This window comes from Harmonia axyridis, chromosome 4, assembly GCF_914767665.1.
Source record: "Harmonia axyridis chromosome 4, icHarAxyr1.1, whole genome shotgun sequence".
In the NCBI taxonomy this organism is placed as follows: Eukaryota; Metazoa; Arthropoda; class Insecta; order Coleoptera; family Coccinellidae; genus Harmonia; species Harmonia axyridis.
Genome location: NC_059504.1, coordinates 45,646,673 through 45,670,692, shown reverse-complemented (window position 1 = coordinate 45,670,692; position 24,020 = coordinate 45,646,673). Strand labels below are relative to the sequence as shown.

At 36.5% G+C, this 24,020-nt stretch overlaps 2 protein-coding genes across 4 annotated transcripts in view; both read left to right on the top strand.

The window, feature by feature from the left end:
- Window positions 1-24,020, top strand: part of LOC123677358 — a 104,528-nt gene that overhangs the window by 52,188 nt on the left and 28,320 nt on the right. The gene's annotated exons all lie outside the window — the stretch shown is intronic.
- Window positions 18,917-20,980, top strand: LOC123677353 (zinc finger protein 613-like). The gene is made up of 3 exons (XM_045613816.1): window positions 18,917-19,183; window positions 19,244-19,385; window positions 19,447-20,980. Exons 1-3 carry the CDS (start codon window positions 19,010-19,012, stop codon window positions 20,154-20,156), a joined length of 1,026 nt encoding a protein of 341 aa, XP_045469772.1. The 5' UTR covers window positions 18,917-19,009; the 3' UTR covers window positions 20,157-20,980.

Genomic DNA, 24,020 nt, shown 5'->3' with positions numbered 1-24,020 from the left:
TATTCTTCTAAACTTTCCGTATTGTAATTCAGACTCAAAGGAACGACTGATTAAGAATACGACTGGAAGGCGAAAGTTCTTTTAATCTCAAACACACTATTCTTCAACTCAACACAGCGAAATATTATCGGAAAAAAAATTCCTGAACGTACTGAAACTTTCGTCTCAGTCTAACGTAGATTAAAATGACCTTTTTATGCCAGAAAACTAAGTTTATCTTCTTCCTCCCCATTATGATAACGAACAAAAGATGCAAGGTTTCGGCAAACAAGGCCAATGTCAAAAGTTGGACGCAAGGCGCTCAACGGTGGGTCGACAATAGAAATTCGCATATTATATTACGTCCTGCGGGCCTTTGTTTGGAGATATCCAGGATCACAACTTTCTCCTCTGGATTCACAGGCAATTGTCCGGGAACTTTCGGAAGACCCTGCTACGAAATATCAGGTGGGCTGAAAAGGTCGTAGATGGCGCTACTAGTATCATATCTATATGACTTTTAGTTTAAATTTCTGAAGAAACATGTGTAAATTTGACAACTGTTGGTCTATTAGTTTGTGAGATATAGCCTTTTGAGTGAAGCAACTTTTATTATAATTTCATAATTTCACTTTTGTTAGTTTGAAAAAAAAATGGATTAAAAGGAATTTCGTGTGTTAATAAAGCAGTGCCTTATAAAGTTATTGAAGCGTTTGAAAGATGAAATTGTGGAAAAACAGGCCCATCTGAAGAAGAAGAAAGTGCTGTTTTAACAAGAAATTACACCGTGTCATAAATCAATGAGAACGACGGCAAAATGGCATGAATTTGGCTTCGAATTGCTTCCGCATCCACCGTATTATCCAGATCTATCCCCCAGCGACTTTTTCCCGTTCTCAAACCTCAAGAAAATGCTCGCTGAAGAGACATTTAGCGCCGATAATAAGGTGATCGCCGAAACTGAGGCCTTTTTTGAGGTGAAAAGAAAATAGTGCGTACTATAAAACTCAAAATCCAAAAATTGTATGACCACTATAATCAGTAAAGTATCCGATTCATTCATACATTCCAATCTTTCATACCATCTACTCCATGAAGGTACTTTTAGTCTTAGGAGTTTCGTGATCTTTCTGGCAAAGAATATTTTCTTCGATTGACAGCAAATATTGATTTAATAGACAGGTATCAATCAGCAACGTATTACTTTTCCTGACTAGGCCGAAAAATAACTACTTTCCTGCCTAGGCAGCAAAGTGATTATTCTCAATGCGAATAAAACATTCGACATTTTTGACAATCAATATTTTTTGACACCATCCTTATTTCTGGAGGAGTAAGTACTTCTAAGTCGCTATCACTGACCATAATTTAAATATATCCGATATTTTTCCAACAAAATTGTCAGATATTTCATAAGTTGTCAAACTATAACTATCATGGACATAAACATTTCTTTAGCAACCAACCATTTCAACAATGGACTCGTTTTCATTTCTTTGTTAAGGATTAATTCTAAGAATTTAAGTAAAATGAAACAAAAATGTGGAAGAATCATTGAAATATCTCTAGAAATGGAAAAGTTATGGGACTTTGAAGTTACGCTTGGAAGAATAATTTCATAGTACGTAGCGTCTAGTGTGTGACGTCACGCCACTTACACGAAGCGACTGGTATTCGCAGAGTGCTTACGAATTCATTGGTTTACAATCACTTGTGCCGTTCGTGTTGTGTTTTGTTCGTTACACGATGGCTGAAATAAAAAAAAATCCTACAAATATTGTATTGTGCCTATGTGTGCAAGTACGACAAGTAAAAACCTCAATAAATTGTTTTTTCATGTACCAAATGACATGAATCAAAGGAAGAAGTGGTGCAAATTAATGAGGCGTGACTTAATTGGACCTAAAACTACTTCATATGTGTGTGAAGATCATATTGATGTAAGTACCTATCAGTACTAGCTGTCTATTTCTGATAATAAAAATACTAAGGTGTAAGTTGGTTTGAAATAAGTTATTGAGTAAAAATAACTTTGTCCTTTCACGAGCCTTCTTCCATTATGGTGACATAAAAACAAAACTCGAGTTAAAACTACACTGTACAACTACAAACGGCGCGAGAGCCTTGGCGCGGCTAAGTATTTAAACGTAATTTATGGTGTAGCGATCACAGGCAAGTGGCGTGACGTCACAGACGAGTCGGAGACCAAAGACGTTCCGCGCTAAAATACGTAAATTTAAATAATCTATTTCTCACACATTTATTGATAGAATTTCAAAATTTTTTCACTGATTTATCAGTTTTGCTCTATATTTTGATTCTATCGTGTCAAATATAGTATTTTCAACATTACTAAACTAGTCCATTGCGATTTCTATCAAATTTCGTTTCAATTTACCTCTCCCTACAGGAAAAATAAAAAGATGTTAGGAATTGTAATAATTTTCAATTACAATATCCTTCATATATCATTATAAACAATCGAAGAAAAAATTATATGTTTAACTCGGCAGCAAAGTAGATTGACTGCCTTGGCTGAATTCCTAGCCGCGGCAGTCAATCTACTTCTTTGCTGCCTATTAAAACAAATAACTATTTAAATTGAATTTTTAAATTGATACCATTAATATTCTTCCATTTTCTAATTTGTGGATGAAGTTAACATCTGGTTTGTCTGAAAGTATGTAAGAACCACGGGTTCAAGATATGTTGATGTCCTCGGGCGATTTACAAGCCTTCAGGCAGAGACCTAAGGGGCATAAACATCTACTCAATGTCCTTGGTATTGAACAAATATTTCATTGAATATATTCATTCTACGTCCTTCAAAACAAAATGTTGTCGATTAGTGTAATAAGAAAGGTTGGTTCACCTTGTGAGGATTTTTCCAGAGAGGGATCTGTTTGAAACCTAATTTGTCATGTTAAGTCCTATCCATCATCGGATGTTTACGGGAAATCCTTCTGCAAAGTTTGTTAGGTTCACGATAATGCTATTATGATATATTAGTGTGGCGTTCCGTAATTCTGGCTTGTGGACTAACCATCTGCTCCCTCGTATCTCATAATGTAATTATAATCGCTTAGAGGATTGCTGCCACAAAAAGAGTCCAGAGATTAATGAAAACTGTCCCTAATTGAAGATGTAGATGATCGAAGATTTGATAAAATGATTGCATGAAGATTCGGACACTCGTGATAAAATTTAAAGTACATTGTATTCGTAGATATAGCCAAATTAAAACTTAGTGATATTTCCTAGAATTCCTACTAAAAAGTAGGCTTATTCAAATTCTCCAGTCATTTCATTTGCGAAAAATAAAGAGTAATTGATGCCTACATACTGTTTAAACTAGATACAACGAAATATACACTGTGTCGGTAAAGTATGGAACAAATTCATTTTTAGCTAAACAGACCATTTTAAGAAATAATCCTGATACACGTCGATTTTTTATTTTAATTTACCGTTTTTTAAAATAATAATCTAATATACAGGGTGAATTACTTTCGAGTAATGACGTCACAGTCATTTTTTTTTAATGGAACACCCCCATTTGGTCTGCATTTTCCGATCACCCTAGCTGAGCTTTTTCCAAAAATGTATCACATGTTGATTCCAATTGGTACAGGGTGGATAAAAATAATAAATTGAATCTAAGCAATAATTAAAATATTCTCGAATACCAAAAATATTGTAGTACTGAACTGTCACTGAACACCAATAAATTACTGAACAAATAATGACATTTCACAAAAAACTAGACGACTGTTTTTTTTTAAATTGATGAGAAATAATTTTTTTCATATTCTGTCTGCTAGACCACAAGTACCAATCATGTTTGGAAACAGCTCATTTTAATTAATCTAAAAATGTAACAAACTACACGGTATTACATTTAAATCAATTGCCTCTAGACAATAACTATTTTTGAGAATATTATTAATTTAACTAATAAAGAATGTTACATAATACTTTATGAGCACACACAAAACTATTGTATTCTTGTCCACCCTATACCAATTGGAATCAACATGTAATACATTTTTGGAATCAGCTCAGATAGAGTAATCGGAAAATTGGGACAAAATGGGGTTGTTCCATTTAAAAAAAATGACGGTGACGTCATTACTCGAAACTAATTCACCCTGTATATCAGATTATTATTTTGAAATACTGTAAATTGAAATAAAAAATTGACTTGTTTTAGGATCATTTCTTAAAATAGTCTGTTCAGCTAAAATTGAATTTGTTCCATACTGTAGCCCGTATTTATTTTTTGGCGAAGGTCCAAGAATGTTAATATGGAAATGATCACAATATGGCAGGAGGCGAAACACCAAAACGATTATACCACGTCGTCAAGTAGTATATTCACTTATCAATACGCCGTAACTATGGGAAATTCTCGGATTCTATTGGTTCATCAGAACATAAGTTGGATAATCAACAATCTTGCGGTTTGTTCCATACAAGCACCGAAACAATCGCAATTTTGCAAGAAAAATTTCCTGGCATTGTTATTTCTCGAAGAAATTCATGAAAAATTCACGAGAAAAAAATCATCACAAAAAAAAGACTCACAAAGGTCGAACCTTATCGTTCGAGACCATTCCCGGTTCAATATTCTAAAATTACAAGTACGATGTGTATAGAGACGATAGGATATGAAAAATAATGAACCAATAGCTTATTGCACTGCGACTGTAAGTTGTCCAATAAGTAATCATCCTAGTAAACGTCGCAGCAAATACGCGAAACGTTCAATCCGCTTTTCCATCATCCAGAAATCTGGACCGGAAAATCGTTGCAAGCGAATGCAATATTCAAACGGCATGCAGGAGAAAAACACACCGCACACCTATCGAGAGGGCTTTGCCTCTGGCTTTACGAACATGTGAATCAACCATATCTAGGAATCAATCAAATTCCCATACGTCATTAACGGTTCGAATTCCCGAATTTAGGCACGAATTGGGTCACGTGGCAGGTGAATGACACCGCTGCAGGTGGCAACGACCTATCCCAGCATCGATGATGATCTATCGACCCGATTATTCAATTGGAAATGGCCATTGTTCTGGCAGACGTAAAACTGAACGAGATTGTTCGAATTGAGTGCTAGAGAGATTTAATCCTGCTTGGATTGCAGTATGTTACACTATTAAATAACAATCGGTAGCTGAACCCTATCAATCCGTTTGAACCAATCTATACTGAAGAGTTTTCTAATAAGGGATTTCATTTTAATATTGAAAAAAAAACGAGTGTATTTTAAGAGAAATCAATGGATGATAATCTCATTGTTAAGAGCTGTTCTTCGCCTTCTTCTTCTTCTTCTTCAGCCCTCTTTAATCCAGTGTCAGACATAGGCCTCTTCCAGTTTTTTCCATGCTTCTCTGTCTTTTGCTGTTCTCATCTATTGCTTGCCAGCTACATCGACTATGTCGTCTATCCATCTTTTTCTCGTTCTTCCTATGCTTCTTTTCGCCTCTCGAGGTCTCCAAAACGTCACTTTGTGTGACCATCTCTCCACACTCTGCCTTGTTACATGTGCCACCCACTGCCACTTAAGTTTCGCTATTCTGCTCATGATGTCAGTTACCCTGGTCTTTTTTCGTATTTCGGTGTTCGGAATTCTGTCCCTCAAGCTTATACCCAGCATAATATTTTCCATGTCTCTTTGAGTTACTCTCAGTTGTTCTGCCACTTAATTCGTTATTGCCATAGTTTCTAGACCCTAAGTCAAGTAATATACAGCTGTCGTAGGTTTTGTGTTTTAAGTGTAGAGGAATATTTTTGTCCTTAAAGATGAAACTCAGTTTGCCGAAGGCTGCCTATGCTAAGCGTATTCTTCTCTTGTAAAGAGTTATAGGTGGAAAACTATTTCAGCTGAATGGTCACCACGGCATCGGTTGCAGCCTCATATCTTTTTTTATGAAATTTTCCATGACCATTTTGCACATTTAGGTACGGCTGTATATCTTCCATTACTGCACGAATTCCATCTTCACGGTCTTGATTCGATTGTGGAGCATTGCTATAGACCTTATCTTCCACGTGGCCCCAAAGAAAAAAGTCTAGTTAAATCAAAGTTAGTCTGGGAATGTAAAACGTCTTTTAACGTACTCGGAGAAAAGAACCAGGTCAACCTTATTAGCTAGACTGACTGGCCAGGGAAGGGTGGTCAATCTCTTTCACCAGGCCAGAGCCATTTTCTGGCTTTTCAGACAGTCATCAAGCGATGGCAATCAAGGAATGGGGACGAAAGAGGAAGCTTGCGCTCTGGCGGACAATCATTAGTCAAAGACAGGCCAAGTAACTTCTCTCCTACTCAACAAGCTGAACTAAAAAAGTTCTCTCACTCAGTAAACAGGAATTGAGTAAACTGACAGACGCGCTCATGAGACACTGTCCTGTGAGGTATCATCTGAAAACATAGGAAGAGCATCTGAGGACACTCTGCCTAAAGACGCTTCTGTCTAAAAGCCACTGAGACAGCCAAACACATGCTATGCGAATGTGAAGCCGTGCTCCGGAAAACACCTTGGTTCTTGGTTTTTCAAGTCGGAACAAGCGATGGAAGTATCCATCAGAAAAGTGATAAAGTTCATTGAGATATTATTGCCAAACTGAGGATGCACAATAGGTCTTTAGGTCAAGATGCATGCGAGGTCTGCATGCATCTTGTCTCCTCTTCCAGTGAGATTTTAAGCAATGAAGAGGCTTTTCAAGAATTATTCTTGTTTTTTCCAAGCCTCAAATACGACTTTTATGCTTTCGACGTATCCTCCGAGGTGAAAATGGACCTCATCACTGCATTTCTAGGGTCCAATCAGTGAAGATACGACGTTGCTGTTGATCGACCGGCTTGAGTTCTTGTGTTAACTGAACTTTGAAAGCCTTAAGACCTAAATCTTTATGATAAATATGGGGTGATGTCCTTTGATTGATTTCCAAAATCAACGAATAATCCACACACCTGGGTCTTCCTCAACACCACACAGAGCAACAAGATCAGTTTTTCTTAAGCAACGCACACGGCTTCTATTCAAATCACTAACTTGTTCTTTCAGCTCAAATTTTTTCACCAGTTTCTTTATTGCTGGCTGAGAAGATGCTTCACGACGACGTAAATATGCGAACTGCTACTGCAAAATCTTCACCATTTTTGTAGTGAATTTCAACAATTTCAATGCGTTGTTGAAGCGTAAATCGCTCAATATGATGACATAGGTTTCTCTTGTCAAATGTCAAAATAATTAATATGAAAAAACAAAGATCATAAGAGCATAATATAACAGCAGACATGATTTAAGAATAAAATAAGTGAAGAAAATCAATAACTCGAGATGATGAATAACTGACAGTCTAGACACAGACATAGAAATAAGATCAAGAAGAGAGTATGCTACATGATCATTTGGGCGAATGAAGAAACTTCTAAAAAACGAATAGTTGGACATGAAATTGCGTCATCGACTGGTTAAATACTACATATACCCTGTATTTTTATATGAAAGACTGGACGCTCAACTTGGCAGCTTGAATCATTCGCAAAATGCACAAAGTTTCTTGATCAAATAAAGAGTCCTAGCTAGAATTTTCTACATTAATATATAACATAATAATCCTAATATTAATCAGTTACCTGAAGCCACCAATAAAAAACATATCATCAACAAATTCCAAACCTGAATCATAATTTTCAAATCGAATTTTCCAGTATTAGTTTAACCTGTTAGAATAAAAACATTCGCTATTTCATCTCTTCCAACGTTCAATCAGTTGAAAATCCAGTTTTGTCGACTTTCTAGCTTAATTCTGGGGTTAGATCAACCCTATCCATCTCTTCCAACAATCTTCTCATGTCGTCCAAGATCTGGAAACCTTGAGGCCCTACTAATTGCTATAGGACGATTCAGGACGTGAGTTCTAGAGTTTTTTTTATCGAGCTCAGAACCGAAAGAATCGGATCTCGATTATCCTATACAATTGGGCGTCTTTTTCATTACCTGATTCCGAATCGAGAACCAATTTGCGAGGACTGCATAATCCCTGTGGTTAAGGTTGACGTGGCTACAATCCACTTTTAGATTGGGTCACAGTAATCTTTCACCTTTTCGGACATTTCATTTTCTCCACTAAGGTTTGTAAAGCCTCTAGCTTCAAAGTGCTTTTCATGAATTTTATCTACTTTTGATTTTCTGCGGGTCCAATCTATAGGGTGTTATTTTTCGAGGTATATAACTTTAAGTTGGCATTACTGTTCAAGATGGCGACCGATTTAACAGCTGTCAAGTGATTTATTCTCAGTTTGGTTTGGCAATTCATCATGAATAGACTCACGCCTGAACAATGCTTGCAAATAGTGCAATGAAGCGATGAAGCGCACTTCTGGTTGAATGGCTACGTCAACAAACAAAACTGCCGCATTTGGAGTGAAGCTAATCCTCAAGTGTATGTCGAAACACCGTTACATCCAGAAAAACTGACTCTTTGGTGCGCTTTATGGGCTGGTGGAATCATTGGTCCGTACTTCTTCAAAAACGATGATGCCCAGAACGTTACAGTCAATGGTGATCGGTATAGAGCCATGATTACTTACTTTTTCATTCCTGAATTGAACAACCATGATATCCAGGAGCTGTGGTTCCAACAAGACGGCGCAACATGTCACACAGCTCGTGCCACAATCGATTTATTGAAAGACACGTTTGGTGACCGCCTAATTTCACGTTTTGGACCTATGAATTGGCCTCCAAGATCTTTATTTAATCTTGATTTAACACCGCTAGACTACTTTCAGTGGGGCTATGTGAAGTCATTGGTCTATGCGGATAAGCCACAAACCCTTGACCATTTGGAAGACAACATTCGCCGTGTTATTGCCGATATACGGCCACAAATGTTGGAAAAAGTCATCGAAAATTGGACGTCCAGATTGGACTACATCCGAGCCAGCCGTGGCGGTCATATGCCATAAATCATATTTAAAATGTAATGCCACAAGATTATCTTGCGGATGAATAAAATTCATGTCAATCGAATAATCCATCGTTGTTTTATTGGAATTTAAAGTTCTATAGCTCTGGAAAAAAACCTTTACTTGACTCAGCTCAATTACTGACGCCTTTTGGGTGCCATAAACGATGTTTTCTTTAATCATATTCAATAGTTATCCTTCAGTAGGGTGAATTATTATGATTTAGTATAATATCACGTCACTCATAACTCATAAAACTTCAAATGTTAATGTTTGTCCAAATTTCGGAACATAAAGTTGAGTCAGGATCCAGATATTGAAGGTTGGATGATGCTTTGTTGTTGTTTGAAATAATTAAATATAGGGTGTTTTTTTTCGATGTATATAACTTTAAGTTGGCATTACTGTTCAAGATGGTGACCGATTTAACTGCTGTCAAGTGTTTTATTCTCAGTTTGGTTTGGCCATTCATCATGAATAGTCTCACGCCTGAACGACGCTTGCAAATAGTACAATTTTATTTCGAAAATAATGGTTCTGTGCGGAATACGTATCGCGAACTACGTCCATAAGCGATGAAGCACACTTCTGGTAGAATGGCTACGTCAACAAATAAAACTGCCGCATTTGGAATGAAGCTAATGCTCAAGTGGATGCCGAAACACCGTTACATCCAGAAAAACTGACTGTTTGGTGCGCTTTATGGGCTGGTGGAATCATTGGTCCGTACTTCTTCAAAAACGATGATGGCCAGAACGTTACAGTCAATGGTGATCGGTATAGAGCCTTGACTACTAACTTTTTCATTCCTGAATTGAACAACCATGATGGCCAGGAGCTGTGGTTTCAACAAGACGGAGCAACATGTCACACAGCTCGTGCCACAATCGATTTATTGAAAGACACGTTTGGTGACCGCCTAATTTCACGTTTTGGACCTCTGAATTGGCCTCCAAGATCTTGTGATTTTACACCGCTAGACTACTTTCTGTGGGGCTATGTAAAGTCATGGGTCTATGCGGATAAGCCACAAACCCTTGACCATTTGGAAGACAACATTCGCCGTGTTATTGCCGATATACGGCCACAAATGTTGGAAAAAGTCATCGAAAATTGGACGTCCAGATTGGACTTCATCTGAGCCAGCCGTGGCGGTCATATGCCAGAAATCATACTTAAAATGTAATTCCACAAGATTATCTTGCGGATAAATGAAATTCATGACAATCGAATAATCCATCGTTGTTTTATTGCAATTCAAATATCTATAGCTCTAAAAAACACCCTTTACTTGACTCAGCTCAATTACTGACGTCTTTTGGGTGCCATAAACGATGTTTTCTTTAATCATATTTAATAGTTACCTTTCACTAGGGTGAATTATTAGGATTTAGAATATCACGTCACTCATAAAACTTCAAATGTTAATGTTTGTCCAAATTTCGGAACATAAAGTTGAGTCAGGATCCAGATATTGAAGGTTGAGTGATGCTTTGTTGTTGTTTGAAATGGATAATGAATAGTTTCGTGTATTGATCGTTGTCTTGTGACGGGAAAAAATATTATGTAAGCAGAGCAATGGCTTGTTTAATTAATTGTTATTCAGACTCTGCTCCATCGTCAACAAGTGTTGACGAAAATCCAGGTTTGTCGATAATTGTAATTAAATGTAAATAATTGTAATTAAAGACGAACACGCCACCAGATTCTACGTAAAAAAGCGACTGTATAATGTTTGAATTTCAGAGATCTATATTATCAGTATTAGCGGAGATAACAAGAATTGTCAGGATCATCGGGAGTGACGCAACAAGCCATTTCAAGACGCCTGAAACTCATTGGAATAATTCAGGAATAAGGAAATTGGGTGCAGTACGAGTTGAAGCCGAGAGATGTTGAAGCGCGTTTGTTTGCTTGTAACAGCAGCTTACAAGGCAAAGACGGAAGATATTTCTACATCGCATTGTGACTGGGAGACGAAAAATGGATTCATTACGATAATCCCCAGCGTAGAAAATCATGGGGATATCCCGGCCATGATTCCACTTCGACGGTCAAACTGAATATTCACGGTTCCAGGTCATGCTCAGTATTTGGTAGGAACAGCTCGGCGTAGTGTATTATGAGTTGTTAAAACCAACTGAAAGAATCTCAAACGATCGTTATTAAATACTATGTAAACAGTAGCTGTAAGAATGTTTTCACAGAAATGAAAAATTTTCAAAAGAAGAAAAGTTACAGCAATATTTCGAGAATGAACATTTTTTAAAAACTCCCGGTTACTATGGAACGGTGATAGCAATGGAGTTGAGGTTTTCACCAATTAAATTCTCATGAAACCGACATCAGTATTCGTCTATCTAGTATAGAAATAGGACTTCGTCATCAAAAGTGTCCAATTTGGTCCACCCTGTACAGGGTGAGCAAATTTCGATGTATTAGCACTAAAAATAATATGAAATGGTCAAAACGTTTTTCATCTAAGAGACACAATATTTCTATGGTTTCATCAACTTTTGATGAGCGCAAGAAAAATAAAGGTGATAAATTTTCGTCAATATAGCCATTTTTCCAATTTTCGCTCAAAACTCGAAAACAAGGAGGCCAAAAATGCATTCTACTCTTGTTTGTTTCTCAGAAAAAGGGAACAAGAATAGGGTATCAGATTTTGTCTGTCTTGATTTTGTCTGTCTTGATTTAAAAGTTGTATTGCTGAAACATCGAAATTTGCCAACCCTCTACGCGAAAAATATCAAGAAAGCTTTGTTCGAGATCTCATTCCATCGTAATTAATAAACCGAAAACTGTTAAAGGAAAACTAACATTTTCCGATTATTTCGTGCATCCGTACATTTCAATTAAGTCAGCAGTCAGATCGAATTCTACGCCTCGGCAACCCTCTGAAATACTTCCGAGTGATAACCTTATATTAAAGTGATTCTCTAAGCCTTCTGATAACGTTGAAACAACCGTCTGAAGGTTAATTAACTTGAGTAACTGTCTCTGCTCAAATCCTACTTTGCCGAAGGGTTCTTATACGTCAGGATTGCTCATTGTGCTATGCAATATTATGCATTCCGAAAATAGATGAAGTCGAAGGGTATGAATATCTACCTATTTCTATGATTAGACGAAATGACAACGTTCCGAAATATGGAGAACTATCCAAGTTGTCAACTTGAACGTGTCTGGTATTCAGCTACAAGTAATAATTAATCCCGGTGATAATTGGAGTGGGTTCAGGTGACATTCATCAAAAAAGTATCGCAACATTTTATTTCAATTGGTTGAATAGAATAAAAATATGCAGCTATTGCAGAAGTTTGAATTTTTGACTATAGTTCAATAGTTGATCTCAGAAAAACAGAAACTTGTAAATAAATTGGTTAAAATTTAAAAGGTTATTGAAATGCATTAATGCAATTTTAAAGAAAATAAGGAAAAATACAGGGTAAAAGAAGTATAGGAAGAAGACTCATCTCCTGGTTGAACAACCTAAGGCAGTGGTACAACAGTAGCTCTGTTGAGTTGTTCAGATCCGCAACTTCAAAGATAAAAATCGCTATGATGATAGCCAACCTTCTTAAAGGAGACGGCACATAAAGAAGAAGAAAGAAAATTTCAATTCTAAAAAAAATTAAGCCAGATGAAAACATTGGGTGTTGTTACCTTTGGTTCTTCTGAAAGGGCACATATTTTTCTGTTAAGGAAAAGGGTTTTCCGACAAGATGTTTCATTTTGATATTGACAAAAAACGAGCATATTTTGAGAGAAATCATTTCATTGTAAAGAAGAAGATATGCCATTAACCATGGAAAACAATATTAGCTAAATGGCCACCAAGTCTACGGTTTTCAGCTCAGAATTATGATTAGTTTTGCATAAACTTCTAATAGGCCATCCCGGTGAATCACCCTGTACAATAACAAGACTTTTTTGGTAACCAAGAAGAAGCTCGATCAATGGGTACCACACGAGTTTCTGTCCATGGCAAACAATTTTGCTAATGAAAAATTCGCTTCAGGCTTATGAAAATCGACTGTCTCAAATTTTCGCCAATGGGGTCGAGGACCCCATATCTCATATCTATGAGAGAGGCATAATGATATAACCTTAAAAATGGCAACAAGTTATCAAACAAAACATCGCATATTCGACCTGAATCGGATGATTCTAACCATAATAATTAAAGCTTTGTTTTTCATGCAAAAATAATGGATTTCCTTTTAGTGCACCTTATATTTTGGGAGAATTGATGTAATGATGATAAGTAAAGAACCAGACATTCAACAGACAATGAGCTTCAAATATATCAGAGTCGAAATCACCAGCCACAGTGATCTCTATGCAGAAGTTCAACAACAAGCTATTAAAGTAGTACAAACAAATAACTGGATATCTGAACACAATGGTTTGGCAAATCAAATACATGCTCAAAGAAAGTAAGGGGAGAATTTATAAAGCAATGGTGTTCCCAATTATGACCTCTATGCCATAAAAATCCGTGCGGAAACAGAGAGAACCAAACAGAAACTCAGAACAGTAGAAATGAAGATCTTGAGGAAAATTTTTGAGGTTACATTGAGCCATAGACAGACCAGCAAGTCAATAAGAGGCAAGTTAGGTATACAGGATATTTTCAAGTGGAGTAGGCAAAGAAGGAGGGAATGGATAGACCATGTTGATAGAATGGTGTCAGATAGAATTGCATACATCTGCAAACATGGAAGAAGAAAACCTGGACGCTCACTGAAGAGATTGGGAAAAAGTTGGTTTTCCTCATCTACTGAGTAGAAGCCAAGACCTAGCAAACAGGGAGAATTCTCTAGCTAAAGGAAGAATAATAAGAAGAAGATAATGAAAAAGCGGATGAACTTGCAAAAAGTGCATCAAGGTTAACACCTGCTGGACCTGAGCCTTTCTGTGGGATAGGAAAAGACCAATACAAAGCTGCGGTCCAGCTATGGGAGTTGAACAGTAGGACAATCCACTGGACTAACACTTCCTAGACTTGCTCAGGCAAAGAAATTCGTGAAGATTTCACCTACCTACGCCAAAAAGCTCCTGAAGCTGTCGCGAGCAGAGCTTCGGGTGTTGGTGGGTCTGCTGACGGGGCACTGTCGGTACAAACATCATTTGTACTGTAACGTTACAATTGCCCATGAGACTCTAAGGACTAATTTCTAGGGGTGGTTTGGCTTATTTGGCAACAAAACTCCTACCCAGGTTTTTACAAATTTAATAAAATTAAAATATACAATGATCGATCCTTTTCACTCCAAACAAATAATAAAATAGAAACTTAACTTAAAACGATTTTAAATGAGCCAGTCTGCCACTAGGATGGAACCTCTTCTGTATATTATCTTCAGCCTTCTGAACACCAATTCTTATCAGGAAGCTATAGTACTCCAGTCCCCATTCAACGAAGTTGATGTGATAATGCCAGGTATTTCGCAGGAATTCTTTCAGATTCAGAGAGCAAAGTGGTCCAACATACGTACTATCCCAAATTCTGTATCCCAAGGAAGTAGTTCTTGATATTTTTCAATCCCAAGAAAGGTTCCTGTTCTAATCCCACGGGAGGTTTCTTCGTTCTAATCCCACGGGAGGTTTTCTTCGTTCTAATCCCACGGGAGGTGCGAGAATCCCGACACAATTCTCGCCGATAAATAAGATTCCGAGTCTCAAATTAAATTAATAATGACTGAAATCTAAATCTACCACTAAATCTACTTATTCTTGCTGGAGTCTCAATCATCATTGAAAATCCTTCAGAAAATTCTCTCCAGAAACGCGCATCTGCATTCCGACCGATAGTACACGATATGAAACGATTAATTGACAAATTACCGCGTCTTCAAAAATTCCAGTAGCGTAACATGGAATGAAGCGTGCAAAATCGTTGCACACACCTCTCACCAGGAAAAAGAAAAAAAAAATTTTTTTTTTCTTTATGTATGAATATCTCAAAAACAAAAATACTCGATGGCATCAGATCAAGCACAGCACGTCAAAAGAAAACATACTCCGACTTGTCAACTGGAGCAAATGATAAAAGTTATAATTAGTGTGATATATTACAAGGGAGAATTCCGCAAACGTACCATGTCTTACCCAAAACCTATCGAATGTAACTAATTTGAAATATGAAATGCCAAATATTATGACCAATTGCTGAAGGCAAGTTAAAAAAAAAAAATATATATATATATCGAACAAATAGACAACCAAATTTAGAAACGACCTGAGCACTAAGGAAAAAGGAATTGAGGGAAAAAGTGAAACAGACTTCAGTTGCCTAAGGCTTCTCTCTAAAAAACGAAAGAGAGATGAGTGTAAAGGAGCTCAATGAGAACTTCTTTACACCCTAAATATTTAAATTACTCAGAGTTGAGTGAAAAGGTGAAACAGAAGTCGGTTGCTGAAGGCCTCTCTCTAAAAAACGAAAGAGGGATGAGGATACTTCACACTGATGTGAAATACCATCATCCTACCGATTCTGGAAAGTCATGCCCAAACGACCTATCGTCAAAAATCTCAATATATAAATTTCAGCCACTGCTACTAAAAAGTAAACAGTGCTGCGGTTATAAAAATGAAAACTAAAAAAACCGTCTCAACTAAACAAAAGTGAATGAATTTAAAAGGTGCCGTCGCACAACAAGAAAAATCTTCCTGGCACCCGAGACGAAGGTGAACCAGAAAGGGGGGGAATGGAAGATTTTTAGTTTGAGTCTCAAATTAAATTAATAATGACTGAAATCTAAATCTACCACTAAATCTACTTATTCTTGCTGGAGTCTCAATCATCATTGAAAATCCTTCAGAAAATTCTCTCCAGAAACGCGCATCTGCATTCCGACCGATAGTACACGATATGAAACGATTAATTGACAAATTACCGCGTCTTCAAAAATTCCAGTAGCGTAACATGGAATGAAGCGTGCAAAATCGTTGCAGTACCGTATGGGAAAGTCAGCAGACGAGATTTGCAGGCTCTGTGGATCGGAAGCAGAAACGGCCGTACACTTGTTATGCAAGTGTCCGGAGCTGGCTGGCCTAAGAACCATTCACATTGGTAAGCCGGTCCTGGATACCAGAGAGGTAACGGCCAAGGCCCCTAAGAAGGTTGTCAATTTTATTAACATCGTTGACGACCACTCTGGGTTTCTATGAATGAGTAGGGTAGAGAACAAAAGATCTGCATGGTCGCAGTTCCCGGAAAGCTTACCGAAGCAAAACGACCCCAGTTCAAATAATAATAATAATAATAAAAAGAAGATGTAATATTGATTTTGATTTTTGAAGCTAAGATCTTCAACTTTCTGAATCTAGTTGATATCACCCACATTGCAATTATTTGAAATTAAGCCACTGTTAATCACCTGATAGGTAGAGATATCATGGCAGCATGGTCCGATGGACCGAAACTAGATTTTCTCCAATATCACAGCCTCGGTCCACATCAGCGTCGCCCAGCCTAATCACATCAAACACATCAGCCTATTGGCTTCGATCGGTCCTCAGATCCGTGAGGGGAGAAGGCGGTGAGGAACGAGAAAAATCTATTTGCGGTCGAAAATTAGACGTTCCCAATCGTACGAATTTCCACGGAAACAAACAAGAACCTCTTATTGTCTCGAATTGTTTGTTCATTTCACGCCAGCCCACACGCTTTCTATGTTCATTGTTGTCGGCCGAATCCGTACTTCGGTTGTTTAGAGAATAAATCTGGAGAAAAGTGAAGGCACCCTTAGTTCTTACAAAAAGTGCAGACGCTTAAGGTCCCGGCACACAGAACGCTATTTGTAGAGTTATCTAAATGCATTTGGACTTTTTTCTCTGCTCCAATCTTCAATGAAAAATTCAGGCGTTGATAGCTCAAAAAATCGATTACTTCATAGCGCATCGTAGTTCGAATGATTCTTTGGGAGACTAAGTAGTCTAGATTGCAGATTTTGAAATGGCCCCCTGTAATGTAGGAATACGTTAACTAAAGGGTGTTTTTTTAGAACTATTGAACTTTAAATTTCAATAAAACAACGATGGATTATTCGATTGACATGAATTCTATTTATCCGCAAGATAATCTTGTGGCATTACATTTTAATATGATTTCTGGTATATGACCGCCACGGCTGGCTCGGATGTAGTCCAATCTGGACGTCCAATGTTCGATGACTTTTTCCAACATTTGTGGCCGTATATCGGCAATAACACGGTAAATGTTGTCTTCCAAATGGTCAAGGGTTTGTGGCTTATCCGCATAGACCAATGACTTTACATAGCCCCACAGAAAATAGTCTAGCGGTGTTAAATCAAAAGATTTTGAAGGCCAATTCACAGGTCCAAAACGTGAAATTAGGTGGTCATCCAACGTGTCTTTCAATAAATCTATTGGGGCACGAACTGTGTGACATGTTGCGCCGTCTTGTTGGAGCCACAGCTCCTGGACATCATGGTTGTTCAATTCAGGAATGAAAAAGTTAATAATCATGGCTCTTTACTGATCACCATTGACTGTAACGTTCAGGCCATCATCGTTTTTGAAGAAGTACGGATCAATGATTCCACCAGCCCATAAAGCGCACCAAACAGTCAGTTTTTCTGGATGTAACGGTGTTTCGACATACACTTGAGGATTAAGTTCACTCCAAATGCGGCAGTTTCGTTTGTTGACGTAGTCATTCAACCAGAAGTGCGCTTCATCGCTAATGGACGTAGTGGGCGATACGTATTCCGCACAGAACCATTATTTTCGAAATAAAATTGCACTATTTGTAAGCGTTGTTCAGCCGTGAGTCTATTCATGATGAATTGCCAAACCAAACTGAGAATAAATCACTTGACAGCTGTTGAATCGATCGCGATCTTGAACAATAATGTCAACTTAAAGTTATATACCTCGAAAAAAAACACCCTATATTTCATAAAACATCATTATTTTGGCATTAAACTCGAATTTGTGAACAACTGCCTTTTAGCCTTGTTTATATGTTCAGTGTTAGTTGTGAAGCTTAGATACTATCTTTTAGGTTGTCTATTAGGTCTCTTCGAGTAAGGTTTTTGATCTTCAGCTCATTTAGTCCATCTGTTCTTACTCATTCATCCTGTATCTGGAATTCTTCTCTTATGGTCTCCTAATCTGATTTTTAGTGTCACACTAGTGGAGTTACTTTATTGCCTCTTGTCAGCTGCTTATGCAGAGACCCCTGTCTATATGATTCCAGGAACCTTAGCGTGACCTGGCTGTCCGTAGTGATATAAATATGCACCTCTTTGAGGTTTATTTTTGACACCCTTGAGCGCACGTATAGATAACTAGTAAATCAGTTTGTAAAATAGGGGGCACACTTACCAGGGCTTTAGAGATCCTCATTCTAGGTTCGTATATCCCAATGCCTGCGCTTCTTCCTCTGATTTTTGTCCAGACGATTTACTGTTTCAAAGGGCGTTTTTAAATCGAAGATAGTTAACATCACATACGTCAATTTTGCTAAGAGCTTTGAGTCAACCTTCCCATAACCTTTCATTGTGTATTTTGTATCCATGCCGATCAAAGAAAGTCGACAAAATTTACTGGATTGGAACAACAATTGAATAATACAGAAACAACAACAAAAGTTCAAATAGGTAGGGTTATATATCATGGAAATCGAATGAAATGTTCTACTTTGTATGTCTATGGTTTATACATAGCTATGACCATCTTTGTTCAGAATAAAACAATTTAGGCCAACCAACTAGTATTCATATACTAGATCGCTTCGCCTTTACGAGAGCGAGAGAGTTCCCAAATGAAAGTATAGTCACAGATTACTTAGTCTGTGGTATAGTCTTGTAGAGTCTAGACTCTAGAGTCTGTGCATAAACGTTGCTAACTGCTCTATGTACGTTTGCGCATAATATACCGTGGCATTACATACCGATCAATACGTTCAGTAAGATACCGTGATACATTTTCTATGTGTTTTCCAACCTCAATCTGTCAGAATTATTCATACTGCTAAAAGTAAACAATCCAAGTTTGAAATCCGAAAAATGAATGAATTCCAAAATTTGTATGAAACAATCAAAGAAACTACCGTTACAATCGAAGATGAAGTATGCTCAACTTGTACGAAGAAATGTTTTGCTGCCATCAAAATAACAGACCTGGATTATGATGGTAGGAGTTTTCTAGAGAAATTGAAGGCTTGTGTTTGTCCCAGTCTGGTAAATAACATCTTAAAGTATCTCAAAATCAATGATGTACATATGATAAATCAATTTCAGGAAGTAGACTCTGAGAATGTTCCTAAAATATGCCGGCCTTGTATAACTACTTTAAACTTATCCTTCAAATTCAGAAAAACGGCGTTGCATTCTTTGAGATCACTGAAATATATCTCAGGAAGAGCTGAGGACAACAATCAAGGTTAGACTACTAATCCTTCCAAATTCTTAAGCTAATTTATACATTTCATTTATTTTCTTAGAATTGGACGAAATCAAAGATGAGCCTGACTATTCAGAGGACGAATTATCTCTCTCAAACGACAATGAATTTATAACAAATGAATTACAAAATGCAGTGTTTCTGATATCTCAAATGGAAAGTGAAAATAAAAAGAATGAGCTGGAACTTTCATGTGAGCGTTGTTCTATAAATTTTGGGAAAAAATCTGAATATGATTATCATATGTCTCAAGTTCATGAAAAAAATATATCTTGTGAAATTTGTGGAAAAGCATTCAGAACAACATATAAACTCAAGCATCATATGGCATCGCACATTGGAGAGAAAAGTTATAGTTGTACAAATTGTGATAAATCATTCACTCGAATGTCTTCTTTGAAGCGGCATATGAAAGCCCATTATGCACCTCCAGGACAAAAATCTAAAAAGACCCCTTTCCTTTGCAACATTTGTGGTAAAAACTTTCCGTTTTCTAATGGGGCAACTAGACATATGAGAATTCACTTTGGCATTAAAACACACGAATGTGAAATATGCCATAGACAATTCAACCAGTCCACTCATCTACAAGTTCACATGAGAACGCACAGTGGAGAAAAGCCTTATATTTGTGAAATTTGTGGTGACTCTTTCTCTCTAAGGGCAGGCCTCCTTAAACATAGTAGGGCCAAACATAAAGAGGATGGAAAAAATGAAACTACTTTGGAAAATGCAGTTTTTTCTAATTAATTCAATCATTTTTGCTGGGGAGAATTATCAGACTTTTCAGTGAGTGTAAATGAATGGAATACGTTTTCTAAGCCATTGTTTTCTTGTAGTCACCAGTGTGTATGTTAAGATTTCAATCAGTTAAAGTTAGAACGTAACCAATTCTTGATGTTATTCTAGAGAGAAAACTTCCATTTAAACATCTAAATTTAGTGAAATTTCTAATAATTGTTTGGAAATTGAGACTTACAGAACTAAGGGTATGGTCCGGTAGTAACTGGGACGGACCGACCATATTTCTATAATTCCTGAAAAATCAGTGAATTTCTGGTTACCATCTGTCACCAGAGCAACCATACTTTTATTCTGGTGAGTTTGATTACCATTTGAACTATACAATATTCGTCAAAAATTTCCTTTGAAAGCAAAAAAGCTAGTTCTGAAGAAAAACTACTTGAATCAAATATTTATTTTACTTCAATTTAGTGCTTATTATTTCACGCAAATGATGCACTGCTTTTTTATTTATGAATGAATAAACTTTATATTTCAAAATACTGCTTCGCCAAAAAAAAAAATGTTGACGAAGCAGATTATATGAAATATTTAAAAGGGATTTGTATGACGGAAAAATACGGACCATACCTCAAATTGGTGAAATTTGATACAAGGACCAAAAGTAAAATGTAAGAAAGGGCCTACCATTCTTCAATATTCCATTTAGTTTTTTTACTTGATGGTATTTAAATATTTGTTGATGTATCTTTATAAGAATTTCAATGTTTTCCCTAATTTGACTTGTGATATCTATAATTTATTGTTGTAAATATATTAATTAGAAACTACAATTTTGTATTCAATTTGTAAAGCATTCTAAAAATCAAAATTTCAAGTATATGTTAGATTTCGCACTAGTCAGTTTAAAATCATGACATCAATAATTTATGTAATCATACATCAAGGTATATGAAATCAGATTGGTCTTTTTCTATTTCAACAAATTATACATAAACCAATTAGAGAAGTGTGTTCTCAACTTGTGTATATCTAACACAAAAGACAATTAACTAGGTATATCTCTCTTTTTGGAGCTTCCAAGTGGCATTTACCGTGTTCACTTCAATCGAATTTAAGCCCTTCCGGTAGTTTGAAATTTTGGTGGAACTAATTGGATGAAGCACCTTAATTACAGCATAACAATTAAATATGCTTCAAAAGGATGCCTCATCAAGCATGATGTTGGGTTTTTGGATGAAAGAAGGGGTTTAGGAGATTATTTATCGCATCCACCTCATATATCTGGAAGGCAAATTGGCTCTGGGTGAGAAATGGTTAATTAATAATAATTATACCGTTGAGGACTGATTTAGTAGAAGTTAATTAAGTGGAAACTTAGTTCCACACACATTGGCACTATGGGCAGAATATTTTTTAGCACTCTTTTCCAGAACAGATCGCTCTATCATTTCCTAATAATGTCTGTAGTTTTCGAATTTTGAGCGGGAATGTTATCAAAGTTGGATACACTGATGAAGGAATCGTGGTCAAATTCAAAAAATATAAAATTTTCAGGGTAGGTTCAGCTACAGAATGGCGCGGTCAAGTTCGTAATTTGCATAATCCATACTAGGGGTTCCGTAAATATTGCTGTTCGAAATTTTATTTGCCTATTAATTTCAAAACTGTAGTTTCGATCGAGTTCGAATATAAAATAATTCACAATTACAAGCTTTGTGAAAAATTTCATGTTGATCTGTTAATACAAAGATGCACTCTTGAGAGCATCGACTCAAACATTAGACATCGAAAGAATTAGCCTCATGTCACGTGACCAATAGGGAGAAAATAAATATGTTTGAATTTCATCCAAATGTAAGGGAAGCCAAATCACAAGATCTGAAATGATTCAATAATCGATTGTTTCGATATCTTCAACCAATCAAAATATCGTTTGATATTTTTTGATATACTGTGAAAACATAATACTTAAGAGTAAAGTTTGCATCTCTTCTTAAGGAATATGATCAAGGGCGTGGATCTTTTTTTTTTCTTGGGGGGGTAATCGAAAAAAAATGTTTTGACGACAAAGTTTACTCATATCTGTAATGTGAAAATAGAAGGTTTGATAATGAAATTTGAACCAAATTACTCGAAATATATATTTTTTAATACCAATTCCATTATTCTTATCTATACGTGGTGTTCGTAAATTGGAGTTACGAAAGAAAATGAGAGATTCCTTGGATAATTTAAAAAATAAAATGGCCCGCAAACGCATCGTTTTCGAGATACAGGGTGTTTCTTGTAGTCCTACTTTTTCGTGATGTTTAACAACTTTATCGAATCTTTATTAATCTTCGCTACAGGGTTAGTAAATGTGTACCAAAACTTATAATTGATTTATTTATCTCTGGATCTTTATAATAATTTGGATTTTCCTGAGAATTACTATAGAGAACTGTTTGGATTTTTTTCTCGAAATCGATTGCAGATACGACAAAACTACAACAAACCAAAAATTGTAGTACTGAACTAGAGTTTCCTTTTCTAAACTACTAGTGATTCACAAAAAAATAATTCCTGAGGAAAGAAGCGGGCACTCTTCCAGAAAAAATTCACCCTGTAGATTTGCATTTGAAATTAGGATATCACATCATACTTTAAATTGGAATATCTATGTCAATTCAAGTTAAATATCTTGTGAAGGGAAAGTGCTATGAGAGAAAAACTTGAACTTCAACACCCGAATCTCAAAAACAAAGCGTTTGCGGACTCCTCTGTTATAGGACTTTTTTTCTTTAAATGATCCTAAAAATCTGTCATTTTCATTTGTAACCTCAATTTAGGAACACCTTATAGTTATAGTCAATTCAAAACTGATGTTTTCACAAATAAATTGCAATTTGAATGAAACACAATAAATTGAACCTACAACACAGTCCAGACATTTTTTCCATGCGAATTACTCAGTTCAGTTCTTTGATAACTACATATTGAAGTTTTGTGACGAGAAGATACAAAAAACCTAAAGCAACAGGTAAGTGTATACCGATGACGAATGCAAAAATCACAGATGGCAAATAAAGGGCGATGTCGAGCAAGCGGGTAGATAAAGGAAAATAATAAACCCCGGACAAAGACGAGCTCGTAGTGCAATAAAAGAACCCATCTTGAAAGCGATAATAAACTCATTAACCGTAAAGGGGTTCAATTTTCTACTGACGTGTTGATTCAAAGGAAAGTAAAATGATTGTTGTTGGTTAATTTTATGGAGAAATTTTCGTTTTTCGTACTTGCGAGATTTCTAAAATTTTATATTTTGCAAATTTTGGGGGGTAATTACCTCCAGTACCCCCCATTCCTACGCCCTTGAGTACCCCCCTCCCCCCATTTCTACGCCCTTGAATATGATTGCTTTGGAATTACGAATCTATTTAAATGGATGGAAATCCTAATATAACTAACGATGTTATGTTAATCCCAAGCGAGAAAATTGTGTAACTAAATTCTTCCATTCTTAATCGTCCAAACGCCATCGCGAAATGCCAAAAAAAAAAGCTCATTCTCATCTCGGTAATTAGGCTGCTTCCAATTAACAAAACACCTAATCCCGTTCATCTAGCTACGTATACTGAAACGACAATAGATCAAATTGCTCGAGTTAAAACAGCCATTAGCCAGAATTCCTCATAAATTGTAAATGAATAAATAATTGAATAAAGCAATTACGCAAGGAGCAAAACGAACGAGTCGGAAAACAATTTCCTCCTGTGAGCGGGAAATGGGCCGGAAAACTAGTCGGATTTTCTTGAAAACGAAACCTGGCCGTATATACGGCAGATTAATTCGACAGATAATTATTCCAGTGATTGGGGTGTAGGTTGG

Bases quoted from the DNA above. Each gene is read 5' to 3' on its own strand.
- LOC123677353 (XM_045613816.1), top strand. From the start codon at position 19,010: ATGAATGAATTCCAAAATTTGTATGAAACAATCAAAGAAACTACCGTT. The intron at 19,184-19,243 runs GTAAATAACATC...AATCAATTTCAG, and splicing joins CTTGTGTTTGTCCCAGTCTG to GAAGTAGACTCTGAGAATGT. The intron at 19,386-19,446 runs GTTAGACTACTA...TTATTTTCTTAG, and splicing joins AGCTGAGGACAACAATCAAG to AATTGGACGAAATCAAAGAT.